Source organism: Acyrthosiphon pisum, chromosome X, assembly GCF_005508785.2.
Source record: "Acyrthosiphon pisum isolate AL4f chromosome X, pea_aphid_22Mar2018_4r6ur, whole genome shotgun sequence".
Classification (NCBI taxonomy): domain Eukaryota; kingdom Metazoa; phylum Arthropoda; class Insecta; order Hemiptera; family Aphididae; genus Acyrthosiphon; species Acyrthosiphon pisum.
Window position 1 is genome coordinate 69824021 of NC_042493.1, and position 24154 is coordinate 69848174.

At 28.6% G+C, this 24154-nt stretch overlaps 1 protein-coding gene across 1 annotated transcript in view; it reads left to right on the forward strand.

Moving 5' to 3' along the window:
* The window catches only part of LOC100163599 (arrestin homolog), a 45481-nt gene that overhangs the window by 19569 nt on the left and 1758 nt on the right, over positions 1–24154 (forward strand). Inside the window, exons 6-7 of the mRNA XM_001946922.5 lie at positions 10432–10578; positions 15886–16015. Of these exons, the coding sequence (XP_001946957.2) occupies positions 10432–10578; positions 15886–16015 (277 nt within the window). The remainder of the gene's footprint in view (positions 1–10431; positions 10579–15885; positions 16016–24154) is intronic.

Consider the following 24154-nt stretch of genomic DNA (forward strand, 5'->3'; position numbering starts at 1 on the left):
CAGAAGGCACATACGGTCGAGTGCCTACCGAGTGTTAGCACATCTATATACACTATAGGCCAGTCTGACCCTACTGTCGATCAACTATAGTAACTATACTTCGGCCCACGAGAGTCCATATGTCAGAACGCGTCCGTCACTGCGCATCGGCACGTTGCCGAATAGTGGGAATGGCATCATGGTGGTAGAAAACAGACGTCACGTATTACTATATGAATGCGCGGTTTACGTATGGACTCTCGTGGGCCGGAGTACGCCTAAAAATATTGGATTCATTTTAAAACCAATTCAACGAAAAAAAGTAATAATATATTAACCACGGTATACGCACATTTGCCTCACTTACATTTTATAGGTAGGTAGCCAACCTCAAGACGATTTAAATAGGCAAAAAGTAGCTCAATTACGTGGGTACATCTAACTTCAGTGGTATAGGTTATCAGTATTCACTAATCAATAAAATCAAAAACAAACTATATTAAGATATCATTTTAATATTTCAATATCACTACCGCATCGAAGCAACAGTCGGTGCTACATATTATATTCATGTCTACCTACCTATGTCATCGTGTATTAAATTATAATATTATAAATCGTGCAGTTTATGCCAATGCTCACCCTAGGCAGTGAATTTTCACACAATTTGCGCGTCCAATATTGCTCGATAAATAGCATCAGTAAAGCGCCAGTGAAGTGCCATTCCACAACACGCAATGTTACATTATTGTACCTATTATATCTATTCATTATTTCAGTATTGTGTTACCTATAAATCATAATAATAATTGTCAGTTCCTATAACCACCATCAAAATCCATTCCGTTTGGATGGAATATAATACACGCGTGCCATATACCTATTGTGTATGTATTGTCGTGGCGATCGGGCTGGAAACTAATAACACATGCAAAAATATAATACAGAGTGATTCTAATGAAAAAAGAAAAATTAATTTTATTGAAAAGTGTTTACTATTTTGAAAATGTTTTTTTTTTTTTTGCTCATAATTTGAGTTCATTACAAAATAACATTTTTGGGGGGAAAAGTTATATTCCTTTCTAGTTTCTGTTTTTATTGTTATACTTTTTTTAGTTTCTTACTTTTTTGAAGTAACTACGTACCTACATTTTTAATTTCAAATTCCGATGCAGAATATTTTTTCTGAGAATTATATGAGAATGTATACAAAATGAATTTCGAACGAGTAATAATTAATTAGTTATAAGTAGGGCTCGGACTTGTAAATAATAAAATATATGCATTTCATTTGTTAAAATATGCTAAAATATGCAAAAAAAAAAAAATATTATAAAATATACAATGAATTTATCAATAATTTCCAAACTATTATTAAGTGAAATAGAAGCATATTTTAATTTGAAAATAAATTGAAAAAAGTTACTTTTTATGCAAGCTAAATCATTTTTGTTAAGTATTACTTTTAAATAAATCCAAAGCATTTTTAATAACCTAACCTATACATTATTAAATTTTTTTCCCGTCAAAGGCAAATTCTCTGATTTTATAAAATGTAAATTAGGAGCATAATTTGATGTGGCATATATTATAGCCTTTTCCGCTACTTTTGTTCAAATACACACCTACCAAAAAATAAAATTTTTTCGTGTTTATATTTAAAATATGCAATAACATGTATATTATTATTATACTGAAATTATGCAAAAAAGGAAAATGTATAATTTTTAGTATCAAATACCAATATGAGCAAATCAGGTGATATTTTGATATTTCTGGCCAAATCTATAAGATTCTACTACTAAAATAATAATATACCCATGAGTACAAATCTCAGCCCTAGGTTTAAATGTTAAAAACTTAATAAGCGGAGTGATGCAGGGGGGAAGGTATCGCGCAAATCAAAACTTTAAATATTTATCAATAATTAACAACCTGTAAAAAATTTGATATCCATTTAATGTCTATAAGTCAGTGGCGTATTTAGGAATATATTTAATTAGTGGGAGGATAAAATAGCTTTCCAATAACGAAGCCGTGAGTGGGTTACCCCCGTCACCCTCTTTAATATCATAAAATATTTTAATAACAATTAATAAAACATTTTATACAACCTTGTAGCCTTGTAGAATGTAAATATATACAACAAAACATACATTTAAAATACTCATTACAATACCAAAAAAAAAAAAAAAAAACATATTAATTATAATTAAAATTTTCTTTGACTTCGAAATTAATTTGTCACAGGGATTTCCCGACACACTCACATACTATGTGTCGGTCCAGAGAGATTTTGGTTCTAGAGTCGGTATCAATGTGATCCACATTTTGACATCGACGATGAAATTAATAAAGATTGGTTATAAGTGTATGACCTAACGTCCTAACCAACCGGTTAGGTGAATGACTTCTATCTGAAGACTACATGTCAAAATTAATAACAAAATGTATATATTTTATATACAAAAGAATTTTATTGATCGTATATTACAATTTAAATTAAAAAATATTTATATATATAGGTATACTTTTATTCTTCGCTTATTCGTCCACGTCACATGTATTTTATGGGATACATTGATTTTAACCCATTGCAAACAAATTTAAGAAATATAAAATACAATTTATTGGTTTATTTCATATAATAAATTGCAAAATCTTTAGTACGTCCAATTCTGGCTATGATCATAATATTCTCCATCCTATATTAAATTTATAGTCATTAAAAGTTAGAATAAAGTTACAATATTTTTATTTCTTATTCCATGCGTTATTCTCAGTAAATTGTTAGATAATGACATTGATTATTGCTTCGTACTTATATTCTCATTTCCTTTAAAATAAAACCATGATAATTTGTGAACCGAAGAGCTTTTTTTCATTCCTCCTCACTTGAAAGAATACTTGGTACATTCCCCTATTAAATATATTGCAATCATCCAGAATCCCGAGAATATGTGCCTTATGTAATATGAACATTTATTTTTTTAATGCTTACTTTTGTTATTTATCTATATCGTATATCATTTTCAATAATTTAATAATTATATATTTCTATTTTACCTATAATTATATTATTATTATATTTTTATGTTATAAATATTTTAAAGTTAAATTTGATGCCATGTTTGTATATTATGTTGTTATTAATTCACTGTAATTTGCCTTGATATTCCTATTATTATTATTATTATATCAAATAAATAAATAAACAAAAAAATCTTCCTTCGTTTTTTTTAAATATACGATTTCGATATATTAAAAGGTTTAACATTTCTAGCGAGGAGGTCATCCGACGAGGTCAACCCCCTACCGTCAATACACTTCTGATCAATGTATATGTGTAGGGGGTGTAAGTGCAGTACCTAGGTAGTATAGATATCACTCAATCATAATAATAACAACAGAATATTGAAAAGGGTCGTCGACACGAACCGTACGAAATATAAATATGTAAGAGCAAAAATTCGATATTCGGACGCGTATATACCACTCGATTTGTTCATCCGCTTACAGGGCACATCTGTCCCCTAAAATAAATCAGATCCTTATATACGATATGGCTATATATGACTATATAATATAAGGTACCTATATTAAACATATCTTCGTCAACACATTGACAACCAAAACGTGGGCCACTGTCCGAAAAACGTGTTATTATTATAATATAATATTATACATAATATTATAGTGAATCTTTATTTCTAAATTTCTAATGATACGATATTTTATTATATACATTATGTTGCTATATAAGTAATTTCTATTTCTATAGGTGATATACTAATACAGTAAGTAGAATACTTGCAGTTTTCAAGTAATATTTGTCAAAACTAGTATTGTAAAGTATCTAATTATATTCGAGTAATTAAATACGTTTTAGTATTTAGAAATAATTAGAATACTTTTTAAATACTATATTGCACGTATTTCTATTTGAAAGTCAAATACTTTTAAAAGTTCATAAGAACTATTCATCATAATTCAGATTGTTTTTTGATAATCATTATAATATTTTATTTATATTTATAATTTAAAAAAATAAAAACATTTATTTATTTTATATTTTATAAACAAAAAATTATTATTTAATCAATATTTAAGTATTTCAGAATTAAAATATAACTAATTTTTTTATTTTTTTTTTTCATTTTTTAGAACAAAATTAAGTAGGTAGTACCTACATCGGTCTAATGATAATTAAATGTGATAGTATTACAGTTTGAAATTCGTGATGAGTATAACATTAATTTTCTTATCTAATTCTAAAATTAAAAAGTATTATATACACTACAAGTATTTATTTTGTATTCGTTCTTAAATACTCTCTAAATTAATATATTTGTAATGTGTTAAAATTCAATTCCAAAAGTACTTTTTACAAAACTGTCAACAACTAATCACTTACCTATATGATTTATTGTATAATAATTATCATAGTATTATTAATTATTTATATAATTAAGAGTACAATCATTATTAGCGGTAAAAACGTGTCAAATTGTCAACGCAAAATAAACAAAACATTATTAGAAAGTGGTTTTAGAGGAAAAATATATCTATAATGAGATACAAAAAGAACAATAATTTCCGAAATAACCTCATCTGGATTTTCCATTGTTCTATATATTATACTGCACGTTATAAAAGGTACAAAACTTTTTTCTTACATTTTGTTAATAATTGTAACTTTTTTCAAGATTAATATTTCAAAAAAACACCGATGAGGTTGTCTTCGATGTATTGTTCTCTATAAGTCTCTTGATAGGTATTTTTGCTCTAAAAAAATCACTTTTGATAAATGTTTTGTTTGTTTTTCGATGACATGTTTTTAGCATTTTACCACTGATAATGATTGATGTAGACGGTCGTGTAGCCTCCTCTTAACGTAGAAGTCAACACAACGTACAGTAAAACGGTATAGATTAATATTAATTTAAATATTTGAAAAATGTCATTGTGCATAGAAAATAATTATATATTTACGTGTTAGCAAAATTTTTTAAATCTGTGTGAGCAATATTTTTAAATTATAGCAAAATTACTAAAATTACATTTTATTTAAATAATTATTTTGTTAAATTTGAATTTGAAACAAATGCCTATAAAAGAAAATTGTGATTATGTAATTTAATGCCGTAAGAACCACTTATGACGAAACATATATTAAATGTGGGGGTGTTTTATATTGTGATAAATAGACAAATTTGTATTGTGGATAAATAAATAAAAAGTCGAATATTAAAATAATAAAATATTAAATTTTACATAAAATCTAGAAAATGCTTATATAAAATATATCCAGTGAAAAATTCAAGTTTCTATAGTTATCACTTATTAAGTAGGTACAACAAATAAATAAAATCGATTTTGTCAAAAACTGGTTTTGCGTAAAAACTCCCGAGTTTCCTTAAATTTTAGATTTGGAGTGAATGTATTGATTTTACAAAGTATGTTTCTTGTGTGCATTTCTCTATGTAGGTACACGAAAATGAAACGAAAAAATGTTTCAATTTTAAGCTTTAGTATCTTTTCTAGTGCTAATGTTTTAATTGGTTCATTCAAGAGTCCAAAATTGAATATTCTCACTTATCAGGAATTTTCAAAAGCGACTGGAAAAAAAACGTGAATTTTGGTTTTTGGTTTAACTCTAAAAAAATAACCGTATATATATGATATTTTCACAGAATGTTTATACAAGAACTTTCTGTACGCCAGTTCAAAATATTTTGACTATTTTTGAGCTATTTATAGGCATAAGAAAATTTAGATTTTTATTAGATTTTTTTAATTGTTGTCGATCAAAAATTGTAAAATTGTTTGTTCTGTCGAAAAACATGAAAACGTAATGTCCTCATTTCTCATACATTTTTATTAGTGTAGGTAATTTTAAAAAAAATTGAGTGTTAGCTAACAATAATTTTTTATGAGCATCTGAAGTTAGAACTTTAACGAAATTCGTTGAAATCACGAAAATTTGGAAATTATTTTGTTAGAAATTAACAAAAAAATTAATTTTTATCTTAATTTTGAAAATATTGTATATAAAATTCCTTATAAGTTTTTCTACCTTTAACAAACAAAAAAGCTTAATAGAATGTCATATTTATAGGTTTTTTAAGCGTTTGAAGTTTAAACTTATTCACCCGTAACAAAGCGGCAAACTAACAAATTCTCATGGATCGATTTTATTATTTTGTTATAATTCGAAAACAAATAACCGCAGGTACTTGAATTTTTACCAAATGTTTATTTTGTAATTCTCTATACATGATAACGGTTTTTTGTTAGCTATTCATAGACATTATCAATTTTCACATTTTTTTAGTTTTTTTTCTCTAAATATCGATAAAATGTTTTTCGTTAAGTCAACAAATTTGAAATTATAACATCAGCTTAAAAATATTTTAGATACATAAACAAGATTTTCATATAAGCATTTAACGTGCACATTTTGACAAAATTCAACAAAATCATGAATTTGCAAATATTTTGTAGTTTAAATTTATAAAATGTTCAAATTTTATAGCTCAGTATTGAAAATGTATAACAAGATTTCTCATAAATAGTTCATACTAATTACTATTACCAACATTCCTATATAAACATAGTTTTCTATACATTCAAATTAAAAAAATGTACACGAAAATTAGATATTTTAACAAAGAATAACTAATTTAGTTATTTTGATGTAGCTAAAAAATATTATTTGTGGGTACTTGAAATGTTTAAATACAAAACGTTTATTATACACACTGTGATATTTTCAAATGCAATATTTTCAGAAAAAATGTATACTCCCTACCTAGGTACTGTATTACTAATAGTAAAATAAATTACTTTAATAGCAATAATAACATGAAATATACCTATACTTCGCAATGTATACCTGTCATTTCGTCTTCGCTCAGAATCGTTTTTCGTATACAATGATAATATCATTGAATTCAAATTCAACACATCCATTATAGTGGCCCACTCGATACCTACAACTGTGCAGCAGAGCGGTACACGCACTTGCCCAACTATTTTCTATTGACCCCTATAATAGTACCAATTAGATCCAATTTTTTACCAGAAACCATTGAGAGAATGTCGGAGATTGTAGCATTTTAACTGCTGGTGGGCACGAAAAAAAAACATATTATCATTATAAAACCGATATACATTCATCGCTCCCCTCAGAAATCAGAATCTATAATCGAGTTTTATTATTTATTTATTTAGTATCACAACTTTTAAAGCCGTTTATTTTCACGGAGTGTATTTGTTGGGATAATAATAACAATAATAATATTAAGTGCTGATACGTATACCAACTGGGCCAAGCTCGTATCTGGTATACGGAAAATACGGAATTTGGAACGAGTAGTTAAATATAGTACCTACCTATCTAAAGTTTCGATTAACGGAAGACTGATGAGTGATGTAGTACAGAAGTACCTCTCAATATATTATGTTGATCCTCTACAGTCTACACTAATCTTTGGAACTTAAATATTTATTACTAATAAATTAACTCCTCTTTCGAAATTCGATTTTTTATGCATATAAAATTTCTAAAAAAATATTCCGCTTTGGAATATAATGCAATTAAAAATGTAGGTATGTTATTATTCAAAATATTTCAAAAATAAAACAATAATTATACTGATATGAAATAACAAAGAATATTAATTTTATTTAAAACATTATAATATCAATCCAAATTCAGAAACAATAACACTTTCCAAGATACACTGATGGTGTTTCCTGTCAAAACAATCGCTCTGTATAATTTGGGCATTCATCTGAATCTATTCATGTTATATCATATTATTTGCGGATGGCGAAATGTTTTCGAATAGAAACAGTATGATTCTGACAATGCGTGCGCGCTTCGGTGCCGAGGCGTGTGCTGCAAGTCGACATGGATGATGTCGATGGGCGGGGAGGGGTAGGGGGGATGAGGGAGTGACGGCATAAACTCTTCCGGCGATAATATTATATTGTACACGCATGGCAAACAAAAAACACATATTTTCACAGACGCTCGAGCGTGCAGTAAAAATAAAAACATGGGCAGTAGATATCCTAGGTACCAAAGTATATGATATACATTAGAAACAAAACTAGGTGTAGGTATAAGTATAATATGGGTTATGATTGTATATTGTTTTCAACTTTCGAGCGTTCTTCGGCGTTCACATTTTTTTTTCTCTCCCGAATGTGTGACACTAAAAACGATATAGCAACGATATTACAGTACAAATAATATTTTAAAAACATGTATACCTATGTTAGATCTAATTCATGTTACCAGTTCTATTACCTGCCTAGCCATAAGACATTATGACTTCCGCTAGGTACATAAGTAATATTATTGTATTGTTTATGTATAACATATAGTATTACAACGTATGTGTATTAAGGACTAGGATTGACTAGGCACTTAAAATCTTAAGTGCCTACTGTATAAATATTACGTATCAATTATATTATGGTGTATAACTAAGGTACCTTATAATAGTGAGTGAACTGCTGCGGATTCAAATATTATAATCGACTTCACAGTGCTAAACAGCTGATTAAACTTTAAAGTCCATAAATTAGATTAATATTTTGTATACCTGTGATGTAGCCGGGCTCTGCACAAAATACGAATCATGTGGCGTAGGTACTAACGTAGTGACCTTCGGAGTGATAAGGCTGTTATTACGATAATGTGTGCGTAACGTTTTATAACATAACAATCCATATTAAATACATAATGTGTGTGTATAATAAGGTACATAGGAAAAAAAAACCTTTAAAGCTGCATGAATGTATATGATACAATTGACTTCTGAACTGTTGACATGTAATAAATAGTTTTTTATTACATCTACAGTCGAAATATTTAATGAAGAGCTTATAAACGTTGTATCATGTATATTATATTATACCATCATACATTTTCTGAACCAATTAATGAATCAATATAACGAATAATCCTCGTATCGTAATGTATGAGTTTTAAATTATTGTTGTTGGTTTAATGACGTCCTAATTTACTCAAATATTATAATCAAATCATTTGTGGTTTCCATTCAAAGTGTTAAACATATTATCAAGTAAATTCTATAAGGTCTGCGTACACCATTCAAATATTATGTTCATGATTTAAAACATTTTACTATACATCTTAATAATAATATTATATTGATATTCAAATTTATGTTTGTCATTAAATGTTTTTTTAAACTTGTCAAAGCATTAATTCAATTGTATATATTTAAGATTTCTTAATCAAAATATGTTATGCACACAATGATTATCATATTGTTATGCATTTGGTCTAGATAAAATGATTAATACCTACCTATCTAATATATAAAATTATATAACTTCAGTATAACTTCAGTATTATTATGATAAGGAAATAATTAAAATGGTTCCGTTGCGTTCTCAATTCAGTTGGTACAATAGGTATGACGTATAGACGGACAACCAACGTGGTATGCGGTATAATATATGTAGATTTATAGGTATCACTTGGCAAACATAGTAGGGGGTGCAAAAATGAAATATTGTGATACATATGCATGGATCATTCATTTTTCTTTCGCTATACATACACAATCACACTGTTTTCTGGTGTTTGGAGGTTGGTAAAAGTATCTTTTACGTCCCTCCCCACACGAAAAATACCTAGTGGGAAATACACCCCGTAGTGACCGATATTGCTCTAGGTGACTGACACGCTTCTTTATCGAGAAATTCAACTGCTCACTGTAAGTCGAATAGGTAGAAGTTTGAATAAAGTATACCTAAACTCGAACACAAAGTTAATAATAATTAAAACTAGTCATCTTAAACTTAAAAACGAATTAGAATTGTTGTAATTGTTGAGACAGAATTATACCTGTGAGAAATATTATTTACCTACTATATCGGACTGGGAATGTACTCAGCGGCGATGCGGCTGTTACAAAGTCCGTGACCCACACAAGTACCATAAGCTGGGATTATGAGTTAAGTGTTTCTGAAGCTCTGTGTACAGATGGCTTCTATTTATATAAGACATGCTGTGAGTAAGGAGGCCATCTCCTTATCGCCCTGATTGACGTCACTATATTAGGCGTTCCGTGCTTATATAATCAGCATATATATTGGGCCTGTTGTCGCTGGATATGGACTTTATTCCGTGTGCAGGTTATTGACTTCGTCCAAGGACGGTGTGGTGACTTTCAAATACCCTAACAAACATTTTACTGTATCCCCCCCCCCCCCCCAGGAGTCCCTACAGGATACCTCACCTACTATAATAGAATTAAACCGTCAAATACAATATTATTTATTAGTATATTACTATGTACATAGATTGTATTTGTATGTTATATCATTGAGTATAAGTAATATATATATAAGTATATATACTCAATGATTATATATTTATGCGTGTGTCGCGTGTGTGTTTTTTTTCAGGGAGGGATGTCCGATATTGCCGGGTTCGTCCATGCAAAAGACTATAGCCATGTTGCCGACCTTGGAGCACGTCAAGGGGAGGTACGGCGTTGCTCTAGAGGATCAGATCAGCGAGAATCAAGAACATTCGTTGGCTTCGTCCGTCTTGTAAGTAAACATCATTACTATATCTGAACAGCGCACGTTTTATTATAATATTACTTGTATAGGTTTCATATAATAATGTATAGATACTATTCCCGCAGATGTTGTCTATTCTAGTAATAATACCTATATTATAATATTATATAAATAATCTGGAATGCGAAATGAGTACGATGGTCGATGAGTGATGATGGCCATGTTTATTGTATAATATCATTATGCCTATAAATTATTATTATTTACTTTTTACACGGATACGCACGTCATAACTGCAGCCCGTCCTTTATACAGACATATAATATAATATATAAATATAATACGACCTACCTATATACTTATCGATGTTGACCGATGAACTGCCTTGTTATTTTACTGACACAATGCCGACGGCGGCGTAAATTAATATTCATCCTTTAATTTCCCCAGACAAATAAAGCCACGCGGGAATGGGTCGTTTCAATGGCTTCGTATAATATGCGTATTAACCACTGCAGCTCTCATCCAGACTATTCGATTATAATTATACACATGCACGGAGTATAATAATAATATATAGGTACCGACATATTATTATTGTACACTCGATCTGTAAACAAATATACATCCGCCTTAGTTCTTAGACTCTTGGTATAAAATATATCAATAAAAAAAAACGCTCTAAAGTCTGCTTTCGGCATTTGTCGGAATTAAATGTACGCATCTTTAATAGCATATCATTTTTTAATACCAATTATCGCATTACAGTTCCGCCGTTTTTAAAAAAAATTGCATATTAAGTTACACGTTTACTACATTTATTAATAATATGACATTTAAGAAAGTTATGTATATTAATTAATAATTATACGCATTGCCTGATAGTGTAAAAAAAACTCTTGGGGGAGGTTGGAGCAAAATATGCTACTGTTTCCCTCCTGTACCAAGTATATTATTTAATAATTATCATAATATATTATACAAAATATGGTAGCTATTAAATTATAAGTCAACATCACGTTTAACCATAGAACGTCGTGAGACTTATGAATAGGTTCCTGCGGTATAAATTACTTAAAATTATTAGTATAAATATTTTGAAAATGTCATCGTGTATAGAAAGTGATATTTTAAGTAATTGTGAAATGTTTCAAGTTTCTACGATAAATATTTTTTTAATTATAATTTATTATAAGAAAACAACAATTGTTTGAGAAGAAATTATTATGATATTATGTTTAAATATTCAATTTTCAAGCCTTAGGTATTACATTAAGTAAACATATTTTAATGTATTTTTAGCTATAAACTAACTTGAACATTTTTATGATTTCTACAAATCATGGATAACTTTATATTTTTGATATTTTTTAACTACTGTAAAAACAACAGATTAAGATGAATCTTATATTTACATGTTCAACATTATTATGGCTTAGAAGATCTAAATTTGTCCGAAAAATGCATATATCTAAATATTTGGCTATCATGTTAATGTTTTTTCCTTTTCCTTACAGTTTTTACTTATTTCTATATAAATTATAAATTACAAAAAAAAAAACCTCAAAATCGATAAATCAATTTATTAAACTTGTGTTGTTTGTAAATATTCATGTTTTCTTTTAAATTATTTAAAAAAGTAACCACTTGCATTTTATAGTTGAGACCTCCCCAAAGCTTCCAATCACATCCAATTTTCTAGAAACCATGCAAGTGTAAGATTTTGGTTTTTTCTGCTTAAAAACCTAATGATGAACGCACAAAAAATGTAATTAAAAAGATACACATTATTGTAAAACCAATTCAGTGCTCCACTTGAATACTAAAATAGCAAAACTAACTATCATTTTTTTTTAAATCAAGTTTAAAAGTGGTTATATAGCTAATTCTAAGATTATATTCCTTATTGTCTTCTAATAGTATTTGATAATATCTAATGTATAACAACATACGACTGTAATACGTCAAATTGTTGAGGTTGCGACCTGCAGTATTGCTGTTCGGAAATAAATTTAAAAGTTGTTTTAGATTCCATGTGGAATGATATATGTATTGGTTTTGCAACAGTGTGTTGTTTTCTTTTATTTAAGTTGTACCTATGTATGACATATGACTTATACATTTTTTTTTGAGTTTTTAGAGTTTAAGAGTTTTCTAAAAGTTTTATCAAACTACTTTTTAAATTGAAACTGTTACCTATAGTTACTTTAGAAAGGTAATTTTTTTTAACTTTTACAACATTTTTTCTAAGTAGTTGCCTACTACAAAAAACTACACAAGAATTAAAAAAAAACATTTATGACACATGTTAACATAATTATTTATTTTCTATGAAAATAATACCCCAAATAACTTAAAGTGTTCATATTATACAGATGTAAAATACTATTTAAACAAGTTTTCTCATCCCTAGATTAAACATTATAATATAGTATTCCGGAAAAAATATTTTATTTTATTTTTACTTTGAAGACCTAAAAATATTATATTAAGTTAAACATGTATTCTGACAAATTACAGGTAAATATTTAAGATAGATAGCATAAATTGTTTATTTAATTTAAACACTTAAATAAAAGGTTTTGTTTATTATGAATAAAACATTTAAGCTATCTCGAAAATCTCGAATACAATGATTTGTTTTATAAAAGTTTAACATTTGAATTAAAGTGAATTTTTCAAATTTCTGGACAACGGTATTTTTAGATTTTATTTAATTATAGAATACTCAGACGTCCTGCATTACAATAGTACTAGAGTACAAGACCCTTATTTCTCTTTTTCCAGAGTTCTGAATACAATATTGAAAAATGTACACAATTTCTTTTCTTTTGTTCATTGATTTACATTCAATTTAAATTCAAAATATAAACTATTCCAAACAATATTTTAATAAAAAAAATGTTAATAGTTAATCTTAACAAAAAAAACAATTAAATACTATAGCTAGCACTAAGAACAAATACAAATTTTACCAATCGTATGGTTATTATTATTCATTTTCAATTTTCGTATTTTGTTTATTTTGAATATTTTGTATGACATGTAGTCAACAATTTATTTTTGAAAATAAGAGTTAAAACTTAGGTAAAACTTTGTTTTTGATTTTGTCAGAATATATATGAATTTTAGATTTTCAATAGGTACCTGCAACGAGGTAAACGAAGCAAGTATAATGTGCGAGTATAATATACATATACAATTATGTACTTAGACAGACGTAAAATTTATTAAACACTATATGGGTTAATGTAAAATTAATGTAATATTACTATTTTCTGAGTTAGTATTATTATAATATACAGTACCTAGAGGAATGTGGCCCAGAATGTCGAACACAAATATGATTATTATCTATGGTGGGTGCACGAAGAGGGATAAGTAAACTATGCAAATTTAGGGTTAAAACTCAAGAGCCAGGGACGTCTACAAATTGTATTCATATAGGAAATGATTTTCCAACAGTAAATACTTCAGGCAAAATAAAAATGTTGGGTATTATGATTCACGTCTTATATATAATTTATTTTTATAGTCAAGTATAGGTATTTACTAATACCTATATATATTTTATTAATATTCGATTTTTATCAAGAAATAATGTCCTAAGTATTTGTACAATTACAAAATACATTATTTACCCAATAGTTTCAGTCGTAACATACACTGTATAACTATTACCTATAGGCCTTTAAAGTAATAAGAATTGTCCGAAATTTTAAGTATAATTTATAGCATTAGTGCCAATAAATGAATATCCCCCGGTAACAATAAATATTATATTGATTGAGTGTAAAGAAAGAGAAATGATGGATAGGTAGGTAGGTAGAAGTAGTTACAGCCTATACAGGTAACTATTATTACAAAAAAAGCGTTTGTACACTATTTTTAAAAACAAACAATATTTGATCGTTCTTTTTCATGAAAAGTACACCGAGTGTATACCTTGTCATTGAAAAGGTCACTATAATGGATGTGTTAAATTTGAATTCATTGATAAAATATCATTGTGTGCGATGAAAAACAATTCCGATCGTAGACGGTCTGTCAGCCAATATTTCTAAGGATATTTTGTAATATTATATTTATATTGCTATAGCCTATATGTTATTCTTCTATATGATATAATATTATGAATAAAAATTATATGAACATTTTCTAACAGTGCGGTAGATCGAACTAACTTTGACCAACAACAAATCGTATACATTGTATAGTATTTTTATTATAATATTATTTAATATGTTGCTATTTACGTACAAGTCAATAATATATAGACGTACCTACCATACAATTACGGTGTGGATTTAGGTTAGTGGTATAAAATAGCTCAACATTAATCTACTTTGAACATAATATGTATAGTAGATAATAACATAGGTAGGCACGTGTCATCAACGAAAAGCTTCAACTTAAGTTCCTACGAATAATAATTTTTTGAATCACAAAAAAATAACGAAATCGGTTCTTTCATTTGAAAGACCATTTAATTTCACTGATATTTGAACTTGAAAGTTGAAATGTATATTTAAAAAAAACTGTGATTTAGTATTTTTGAGATTTATAGGTTCCTTTAAGAAAAAGTTATGATAAACCTTGTATTACATTTTCAAGCCTTATAGCTAATAAAATTGAAAATGTTATAAATTTGTTATATCGTAAACGAAATCGATATTGTCGAAAATACTCCTGCCAAGATAAATATGTGTGTGTCCTGCAACCGTCACTTCACGTCACTAATATTTTATATACCGAGATGAGCACACACCCCACACACAGCGCGCCCTTACTTGATTTACACCTAAAATACGATAGCAATAAAAATCATAATAGGTACCCAATAATATAATATTATAATATTATATATTATTCTAAACATATATCGTATCTTGTTCGTGCAGATGTATTAATAACTTCAAACTCGCGGTGGCAAGTTTGGTGGCATTTATTAATAATATGTACAATTTACTTACATAGTATTATATAGCACCCGAAAATAACACTTAACACAGAGGCCCAGCATTTTACGTTGGGTGCCCTCGTGAAATCCGTCTTGTTTTTCAAGTGCACATATATATTACATTTACAACACACAGTAAAATATTACTCTTCGCAAGTGCGACAGTGCTTACACCGACTTGTGTCGATTTGTGTCGTAATAGGTTACGTGTGCGTTGCTATTACTATCTATAATTTTCACCAATTCACCATTATTAAAGTACCTCCTAAACTAAATATATACCTATGCATAATATACAAGTACCTTTATATATATATAAACGTTATATGTATGTAAATATAGGAACGTACCACGTAATGTTATAATGATTGCAGAATATCGAGTTCTGACATCAAAGACGTGTTCGGTATTATCGTATCATATTCGGTCAAGGTCAAGCTGTACTTGGGCGCACTGGGTGGCGAGCTAACCGCTGAACTGCCGTTCCTCGTCATGCACTCAAAAGTAAGTGGTTTTTAAACATTTTTTATTAGACTATTATTATGATATTTTATCGGTTATTTTCTGCTACACACAACATATCAACACACCGACGCAATAGGTATCACTGTCGTGTAATATTGTGAAGTTATTTTATTCGTCTTACGTTTCGGAAACTGCCAAATCACGTATACCTAACAATATACCTGCATACAAATTTAATAATTATAATATATTATATAGGTGGGTAATTGTAATACTCCTTACCTAAGCATGCGGAGCTGGACCGTTAAACGGGATGTTATTGACGATCGGATATCAATTTTTTTTTTGTTCTTCGACACTGCTAATATAGGATTTTTATTACCTATTTATTTGGTGGCACAATGACACGTTTCGGTAGGAATGTATTATGTTTTAATCGTAAATAAAATAATATAATACGATAGCGTCTATAAGAGTAGCTAAGTATGTGTGTTTATCGCATAAGACATAATAATAATATAATATAATGGACCCGTTATGTAACCTACGGACGTCGGTCACTACTCACTATATAACATATAAATGAAAATCACAATACCGTTCATAATTATATTATTCGCATACTTACGACTTGTTTAATTATATTTTTTTTATTACATGTTGAAAAGCTGTACCTATCTAGGCGTATACTTAAATGGTATAGGTACATATAGGTATTCCGCACGCGAGGTTATAACCATAAAATAGCTGCCATTACATTAATGGTTAAGCGCACTAATACAGATATCAACTTTTAACAACATTCATAGATAAATATAATAATGGCTTTATTAATTATTATTTATCGTGACATCTTATCATAATATTATAATAATTACCATGATTGTTATTTGTTACCCAACTCAAATTTCATATACAAAAAAAAACAACATTTTTTTCTATTTTCATTATTGTTAGTAATTTAAGCTTATATAATATTAGCCTTTGAGTAATAATTTAACGAACGCAAATAACTTACAATAATTTTTTTTTTTACAAAGCAGATGTTTTATATAATGGCCGTCTACCTATATACTCGTACAATTCGTATTGTTCCGTGGAACTCTAGATTGTAGTTAGAGTATGTACAGCTATATTAAACACAGAAAACAGAGATAGACGCTCAAAATTAACGGAAAATCTGTACACAATAAATACAATATGCATAATATAAAATATAAGTCACAAGGGACGGCTCGAGTGAAGGGGCTTTCCATTGACACGGCGTCGTCAAATTCCCAGAAAGTTTTATAAAATTGTGCGGTGTCCGATGATATTTGAAAAAAAAAATGTTTTGAAATTTGTTCGTGACGTCGTTGCAGTATAGATCCTATGTATAAAGATAGAGAGGCGTGTGCAAGGGGTGAAAAACTGTAAAATAAGCATGCGTTGAAATTATTTTTTTTACATCGTCATTTGTCTGCGTTATATATAGTGTTATGCTCGAGGGAGTGGAACATTGCAAATTATAGAGTAGATATAGACTCGCCTTGTGGGGTAGGGGGCACAAAAATACGCGTCGAATTAATTTATTCCAAGAAGGGTGAATTCAATAAAACTTCTTATTAACTAATTGTACACGAATATAACACATCCAGACGCCATTTCCGTGTTCTGCAAGCTGATATTGCGGTTTCTTCGACATTTCTCCAATTGTTATCATGAAAAATAAATACATATAAAATACTATTTGTTTTCGATTTCAATTAGCCGTTATATAAAAGGGATACAAACAAGTATACTGCGCGTGATGTAAAATCACATGAAATGCAATAGAAATATTACGATATACGCTCTCGACATTTCAGAATATTGTTATGCGAGCTGATCATTTTGACATTATTGTTATACACTAATTGTCACTTAATAGAAAAGATATATTACAAACCATATAATTGTCAATTAATATTATAATTAAAATCGCATTCTTATTCAAGATATATCATCATATACATCATAACTTTATATCGTATAACTGTATAAGTATGCACAGAATTTCAATATATTAAAAAACAATAATTATACATAATATTATGTCTTATATAATATATTTTGTTAAAAAAATAACCATTTGCACTATTTTCTTACAAAATATATGAATATATTATTATTATGATATAAATGTTGTCGGTAATGTATATAATTGAAAAAGTATATTATTTTAAGCCGATACTTGGTTCATATAATTAATCTTTTTGAAAATTAATATTGTATACTTAATCATGAGTTTTTAATTAAATATGACTAAGTATTTTTTGTTACACTATAATCAACAATATAAAAAACATTGTAAAATGTAAATGTTTGCCATATAGTCACTTAAAAGGATTCCAAACTACAGTTTTTTTAGGAGAAAAATACACTTATACGTGTTCCAACGTTCTGACTTGAGTTTTACTCTGATAATAATTTTGAAAACATATTTGAATTTAAATGGAATAAAAATCACTTAAAAATTATTTTTTATAACTCTGACTCGAAGAATTCGAAATAGACTTCATAATAAATTCAAATATGTTTTCAAAATTATTATTGAAGTGAAAATTAAGTTGGAGGTCTATTTTGCTCCAAAAAACAGTAGAGTGGAGTCCCCTAAGACATTCGAGATTATCAGATAAACAATGTAGGTAGGTACTATATTATAAATCTTATTTATGTAAATATTCTAAATCAGAATTAATAATTAGTAATTTCCAATTGGTAGGTATTCAAATTCTTAATGTCAAATAATAACAGTGAGTATATGTATACTGTATAGGTATCTATATACTGAATGTATTCGTATATTAATATGACAGTTTAGTATAATATTGATACGTAGGTAATACCTAATATAATATAAGTGATGTCTATTGCCTTACTGTATCGAATAAACCTCAAGATAATTCAAAGCGACAATGGTACGCATATTATATTAATTTATAAATCTGATAATCGAATGACAATAAATACGTGGTGAGTACCTACTTGATTTTGGATTCGAGTGCTTAGCCAGATTTATTATGTCCTACGGCATCATCTTGCATAGCTATGAGTAGGCTTCAAAAGCACATTTTATACTATATATAATATAATATAAAATACACTATATACATATAAACGTACTTACACCTACTCTCTGCCAAAGGCAATCTCTAATTTTTATCATAATGATTTTATTGGAAATATGGATAATGGGTTTATATAACGGTTTTCAATCAATTTAACAGGCTGAAGTGAATTTTCACTTTATCTTAATCTAACGCATAGACATTTAAAATAGTCGTTTTAAGGGTACCTACTTATGTCCAACTATCCAATAATTTTCATAAAACAGAAGAATACTTGCGGTAAATCTGAATAAATATAAAAAAGAGTATGTGACATTAAAATCATTAAAATAAAATAACCTGAGTTTCAATAACTTATTTTAGCATTAATTTCAAAAATAGTAGGATTGTGTCTGGTATAAATTATAATTTATAAAAATATATCACCTATATAACTACCTGTGATATATGTTAAAAATGACTTCGGTCTACGACATATGTAATATGATGTTTGTAACCTAATGAGTTTTTTTTTATCACAGATTTGCTAAGACAATACGATGTTTTCCCTGACTTTTCATATCTCTGGAAAATTCATTAAATACTATTTCTTACAGCTATACGTTTAGTTCATGACAAAGTAGTAAGTACTTTATCAGTAAGATTCAAACCATGAACAACATTGTCTGGTTTTTTTCAATGGAACGGAAGAATTTTTGATTTTAATTCAGACTGTGTAATGCACAAATTACAATACTTAAACACTAATTTTAAAGAAAATGTAAAATGTCGTTTTTTTGATTGCCCTTAGATAGATTTTCAACTATGAAATAATATTTTGAGTTTTTAAAATATTTGGTATTATTCAATGCATAAATAAATTAAATACCTATTTATTACCATTAGCACCTTAAAAAATAATGCATGCTTAAAGTAAAATACGGTATAAACCGTACCTATATATAACGGAAAACTGTATTATTTTAGATTATTATTCAAAATGTAAGTTTAAGGGAACGTCCATTATCTTATATTTGGAGATTTGTTATAGACAGTTCAAAATATCACCTATAATTTCTACTCACGAGTCACGATAATAATAACCCTAATAATAATTAATATAATAAAAAAAATGTACTAAAAATGTTGTAACTAGAACAGATAGCATTTGAGTTCATTATACATTTATACGACATATTTAAAATCTTATTATTTCGTTTTCCACGCATTAAGATTGTTCGAGATACCTTTTTTAAGTTTATAACTTTACTATATTATTTAAAAAACGTTATTAACCTTTTTTGTCAAACACATTTCTCGGGCGTGGCTACTCGTTGGCGCTATAGCATTATATAGGTATTATACCTAGGTACGTATAACAGCTTTAATTAATAGTGAACGTGCTAAATATAAGCAGCGTTTCTGCGTTCGAAAAATACTGAAATGTTGCTCTTACGACACGACATATAATATTTTGACGGAGCTAGTGCGTGGGCAAGCAAATATTATACATCATTATTGTGTTGCTATCGCTCCGTAGCCGCTGCTTAACAATTTCGACATTTCAGACTTTAGGGTAATAAGAATTGTTATAGGCCTCTGTTGACCTATCGATAATATGCTAATTGTAGGCAAGGCTGGGCATTAACGAGTTAAAAAGTTAAAGTTAAGTTAATAAGTTAATTTTATATTAACTTTTTAACTTAACTAGTTAATTTTGGCTTTTCATTAACTTAACTGTTAACTTACTAAATTTCTTTTTTAACTAACGTGAAATTAACGAGTTAATTTTTCATTTCAAGAAGTAAGTTAAGTTAATTTATTTTGTTTTTAATTTTATCATATTTCACTACTTCAGTATATTTCATTTCCATGTCAAAAAATATTTACCGTGAATTGTTTAAAGTAAAAAATGTATATAATTTGAATTTAACTAATATGGAAACACTGTATAAAATATAAACACTATAATCTATAATTTAGTTTTGGGTTGGAAAAAAATTAAGTACGTTAGCGTTGTATAAACAAATTAACTTTTTTTTAACTTAATAAAAAGTTAACGAAAAGTGTGTATTAACTTTTAACTTAACTGAGTTAACCTATAGTTAAATTAACTTTTAACTTTTAACTTTTTATTATTGGTGCATATTAACTTAACTTAACTGAGTTAAAAAAAATCATTAACTTGCCCAGCCTTGATTGTAGGTACTCTATAATAGTGCGAAATCTCGTACCAAGATTTAGTTCAAAACGGTTGAGACGAAGGAGTGCCATGGCCCAAAACAAAATTTCGCATCGAAAATTCAATGAGGTGTGCTTAAATTCATATTTATATAGGTCTATAATAATATTGTTATAATATTTTAATAGGTATCGATTCTTTATTAATACATTATGTCGATTGCGTTAGTATCTATAGGTAGGTTAATTTTATAGGTAGGTAGTAAAGGTTTATAGTAGGCCTATATTAATTTTTTAGTTATTAAAAAAAAAAGTTTTTAGAAATAATCATACGTATTATAACTAAGTAGGTAAGGATATCAAATTGAATTCGATGAAACGATAAACACTATATCATAACCTAACGTAATTATATAGATATACCACACGTATGCTGCAAGTACCTATAGGTATATACCTCTAAATTTTTTATAACACAAAATGGTTTATCCGTATGAGAATTGCCACAAAAACATAATATTATAATGTTTAAAATCCCGCAGATAAAGTTTATTAATATTTTATACTTGGGCATAAAAACTATAGGGCGGGAGAGGACTAATTGAAAAACTGGGAGGCTTTAACTAACCTCTTCACCATAATATAGTGTCACCTACGTAGTACCTATAGACGGTCGGTCGGGCACCTATGTATGAAAAACAATTTGTTTTACGTTCGCGGTGTTAATTTTGCGTTTAACGGTCGACTGGTTTGTGCGTACGCGATGCGAGCAAGCGTACACGACATTATTATTATAATGCATTATAAAATGACTACAACAACTCCCGACGATCCTAAAGTTTCTCCGAATACCGGCGCCAACCACCATCAAACATAGGTACATTATAATGATAATAGGTATATATATATTGTATTATATTGTATACAGTGTGTTCAAAAAGTTTGATAAACATAGTTTTTCTTCAAACCAAATCAATACACGACTGAGCTCAGATTTTTCAACGCTTGTGAAAATATTTTTTAACATAAATAATATGTTTGTAGGCTGGATACAAAGTTTATTTGTTTCTGACCGATTTTTCGCTATGGTTTCGTTGTCATAGTTATACTTATTAATTAACAAAAACATTCATAGTTATATGAATATAACATTCATTTATAAGGTTCATAGATTTTTCTTGTACAGGAAAAATATCAACTAGCGTACTATGATTTTGTATTTGAATTATTCGAAATTCACTCCATATTTTATAATATTACTTTCCTCACCATCTCTCCGGAAGACCGGAACCCATCTCTTGTAGATACAATTAATACATATAGAATATCATAATATGATATGAAATACTCAAATACAAAACAGATAATCTGCTAACGAAAGCCCAAAAAATGTTCTATATCCTTATAATATGTACATAATTTGTGTATAATAATGTTATAAACAAAAAATTGCTGTCTGGGATAGTACCACCTACTTAAATATAAATTATAAATTTTAGTAGGTTACCTAGTAGGTTTAGAGGGTCATTGTTTAGTCATTCGGAGAGGATATTTGGAATGTTGTATTTTGATCTTTCTTCATTAAACTGATTCTACATTCTAGTAGTAGGTAGATGTTTTATGGATATTTCAGAACCGCAAGTAGTGTATGGTACGGGCTCTGTTTTATCCATCATGAGATGTTTATATGGGTATGCCAGGTGTGTCCTATCCTTAGGCGCGTCAGTATTATATAATGTCCTGTTTTCTAGTTAAATTTATTGGGTCTATCTTTGGTACCTATGTTTTATTTCTCTTAATTTATTGTCCCTCGGTGAGTGCCATTTCATACGCCATGCGTCGGTTATAGTATTATTATAGCTGCTCTTTTGAGGTCATCTTTGGAAAAAACTAAAACGTTTCGATGGTTTTGTTAGTCGTTGTTTGTTTTGTTGCTGTGCGTCTGCTCGTTCATTCCCCTCTATTCCGACGTGGTTAGGTTTCCATGTTAGTATTTAATATGTTGATATGTGGTGTGGAGGAGGTGGGTGATATCGTTGGTTATTTCGTTGTTTGTGTGGGGGTTTTGATGCTTTCTAATGAAACGTTGATAATTATCACAAATGCAATTATGGTCTTAGTTTTGATGAGTAAAAAACTCATATTTTGTAATATGGACAAAAAGCCTATATGTAACACACTAATAGTGTTAAATAACCAATGCAGTCCAGGCCTTGTATTTATTATAAAACATAAAAATATCGTATTGATTATAGATTATAGGTTATGATGTTGTGATATTATCTCATATTATTGACTATTGTACCTATTGAACGCCTCGGCGCAGTTGTATTATATTATTATGGCGTACATATATTTTATCGTCCGCCCGCCCTTTGTCTTATTCGCGTGCGACGTGTCATTACTTAACTCGTTTTGAGGATATCTGCCAATAATAATATAATGTAGGCCTGCAGGCTCGGTTCGTCGGCCGCACCGGCTTTTTAGACACCGTTTCCTGTTCGGTTTATACCGACGTTTTCTACTTACTCCCTTTTGAATACATTTTATTCTCGCAAGGGTTTCCGAAAAGTGTCATTGTAAAATAAAAATGCCAGGCAGCTAGGTAGACTTTTTTGACTCCGATTGCTGTCAAAATATTATAAAACTATAATACTATTAATATTATATTAGTGGCGGAACTAAGGGGAGAGGGGAGAAGCCGAAGATTGATCCCCGGGCGTAAAATTTTAGTGGGCGTATTTTTTTTGTGAATCTTTATTTAATGCTTGATGTTAGAAGTTAAGAAAACATTTTTATTTCACATAATTTGTTTATGATATAGTTGTGGTTATGGCCACGTTCGAAGGAATGAAAAACAAAAAATAAAACCATACCTACATGGCGTAAAATAATTAATGGTCATTCCATTATTAGAGCGCGTAGCTGC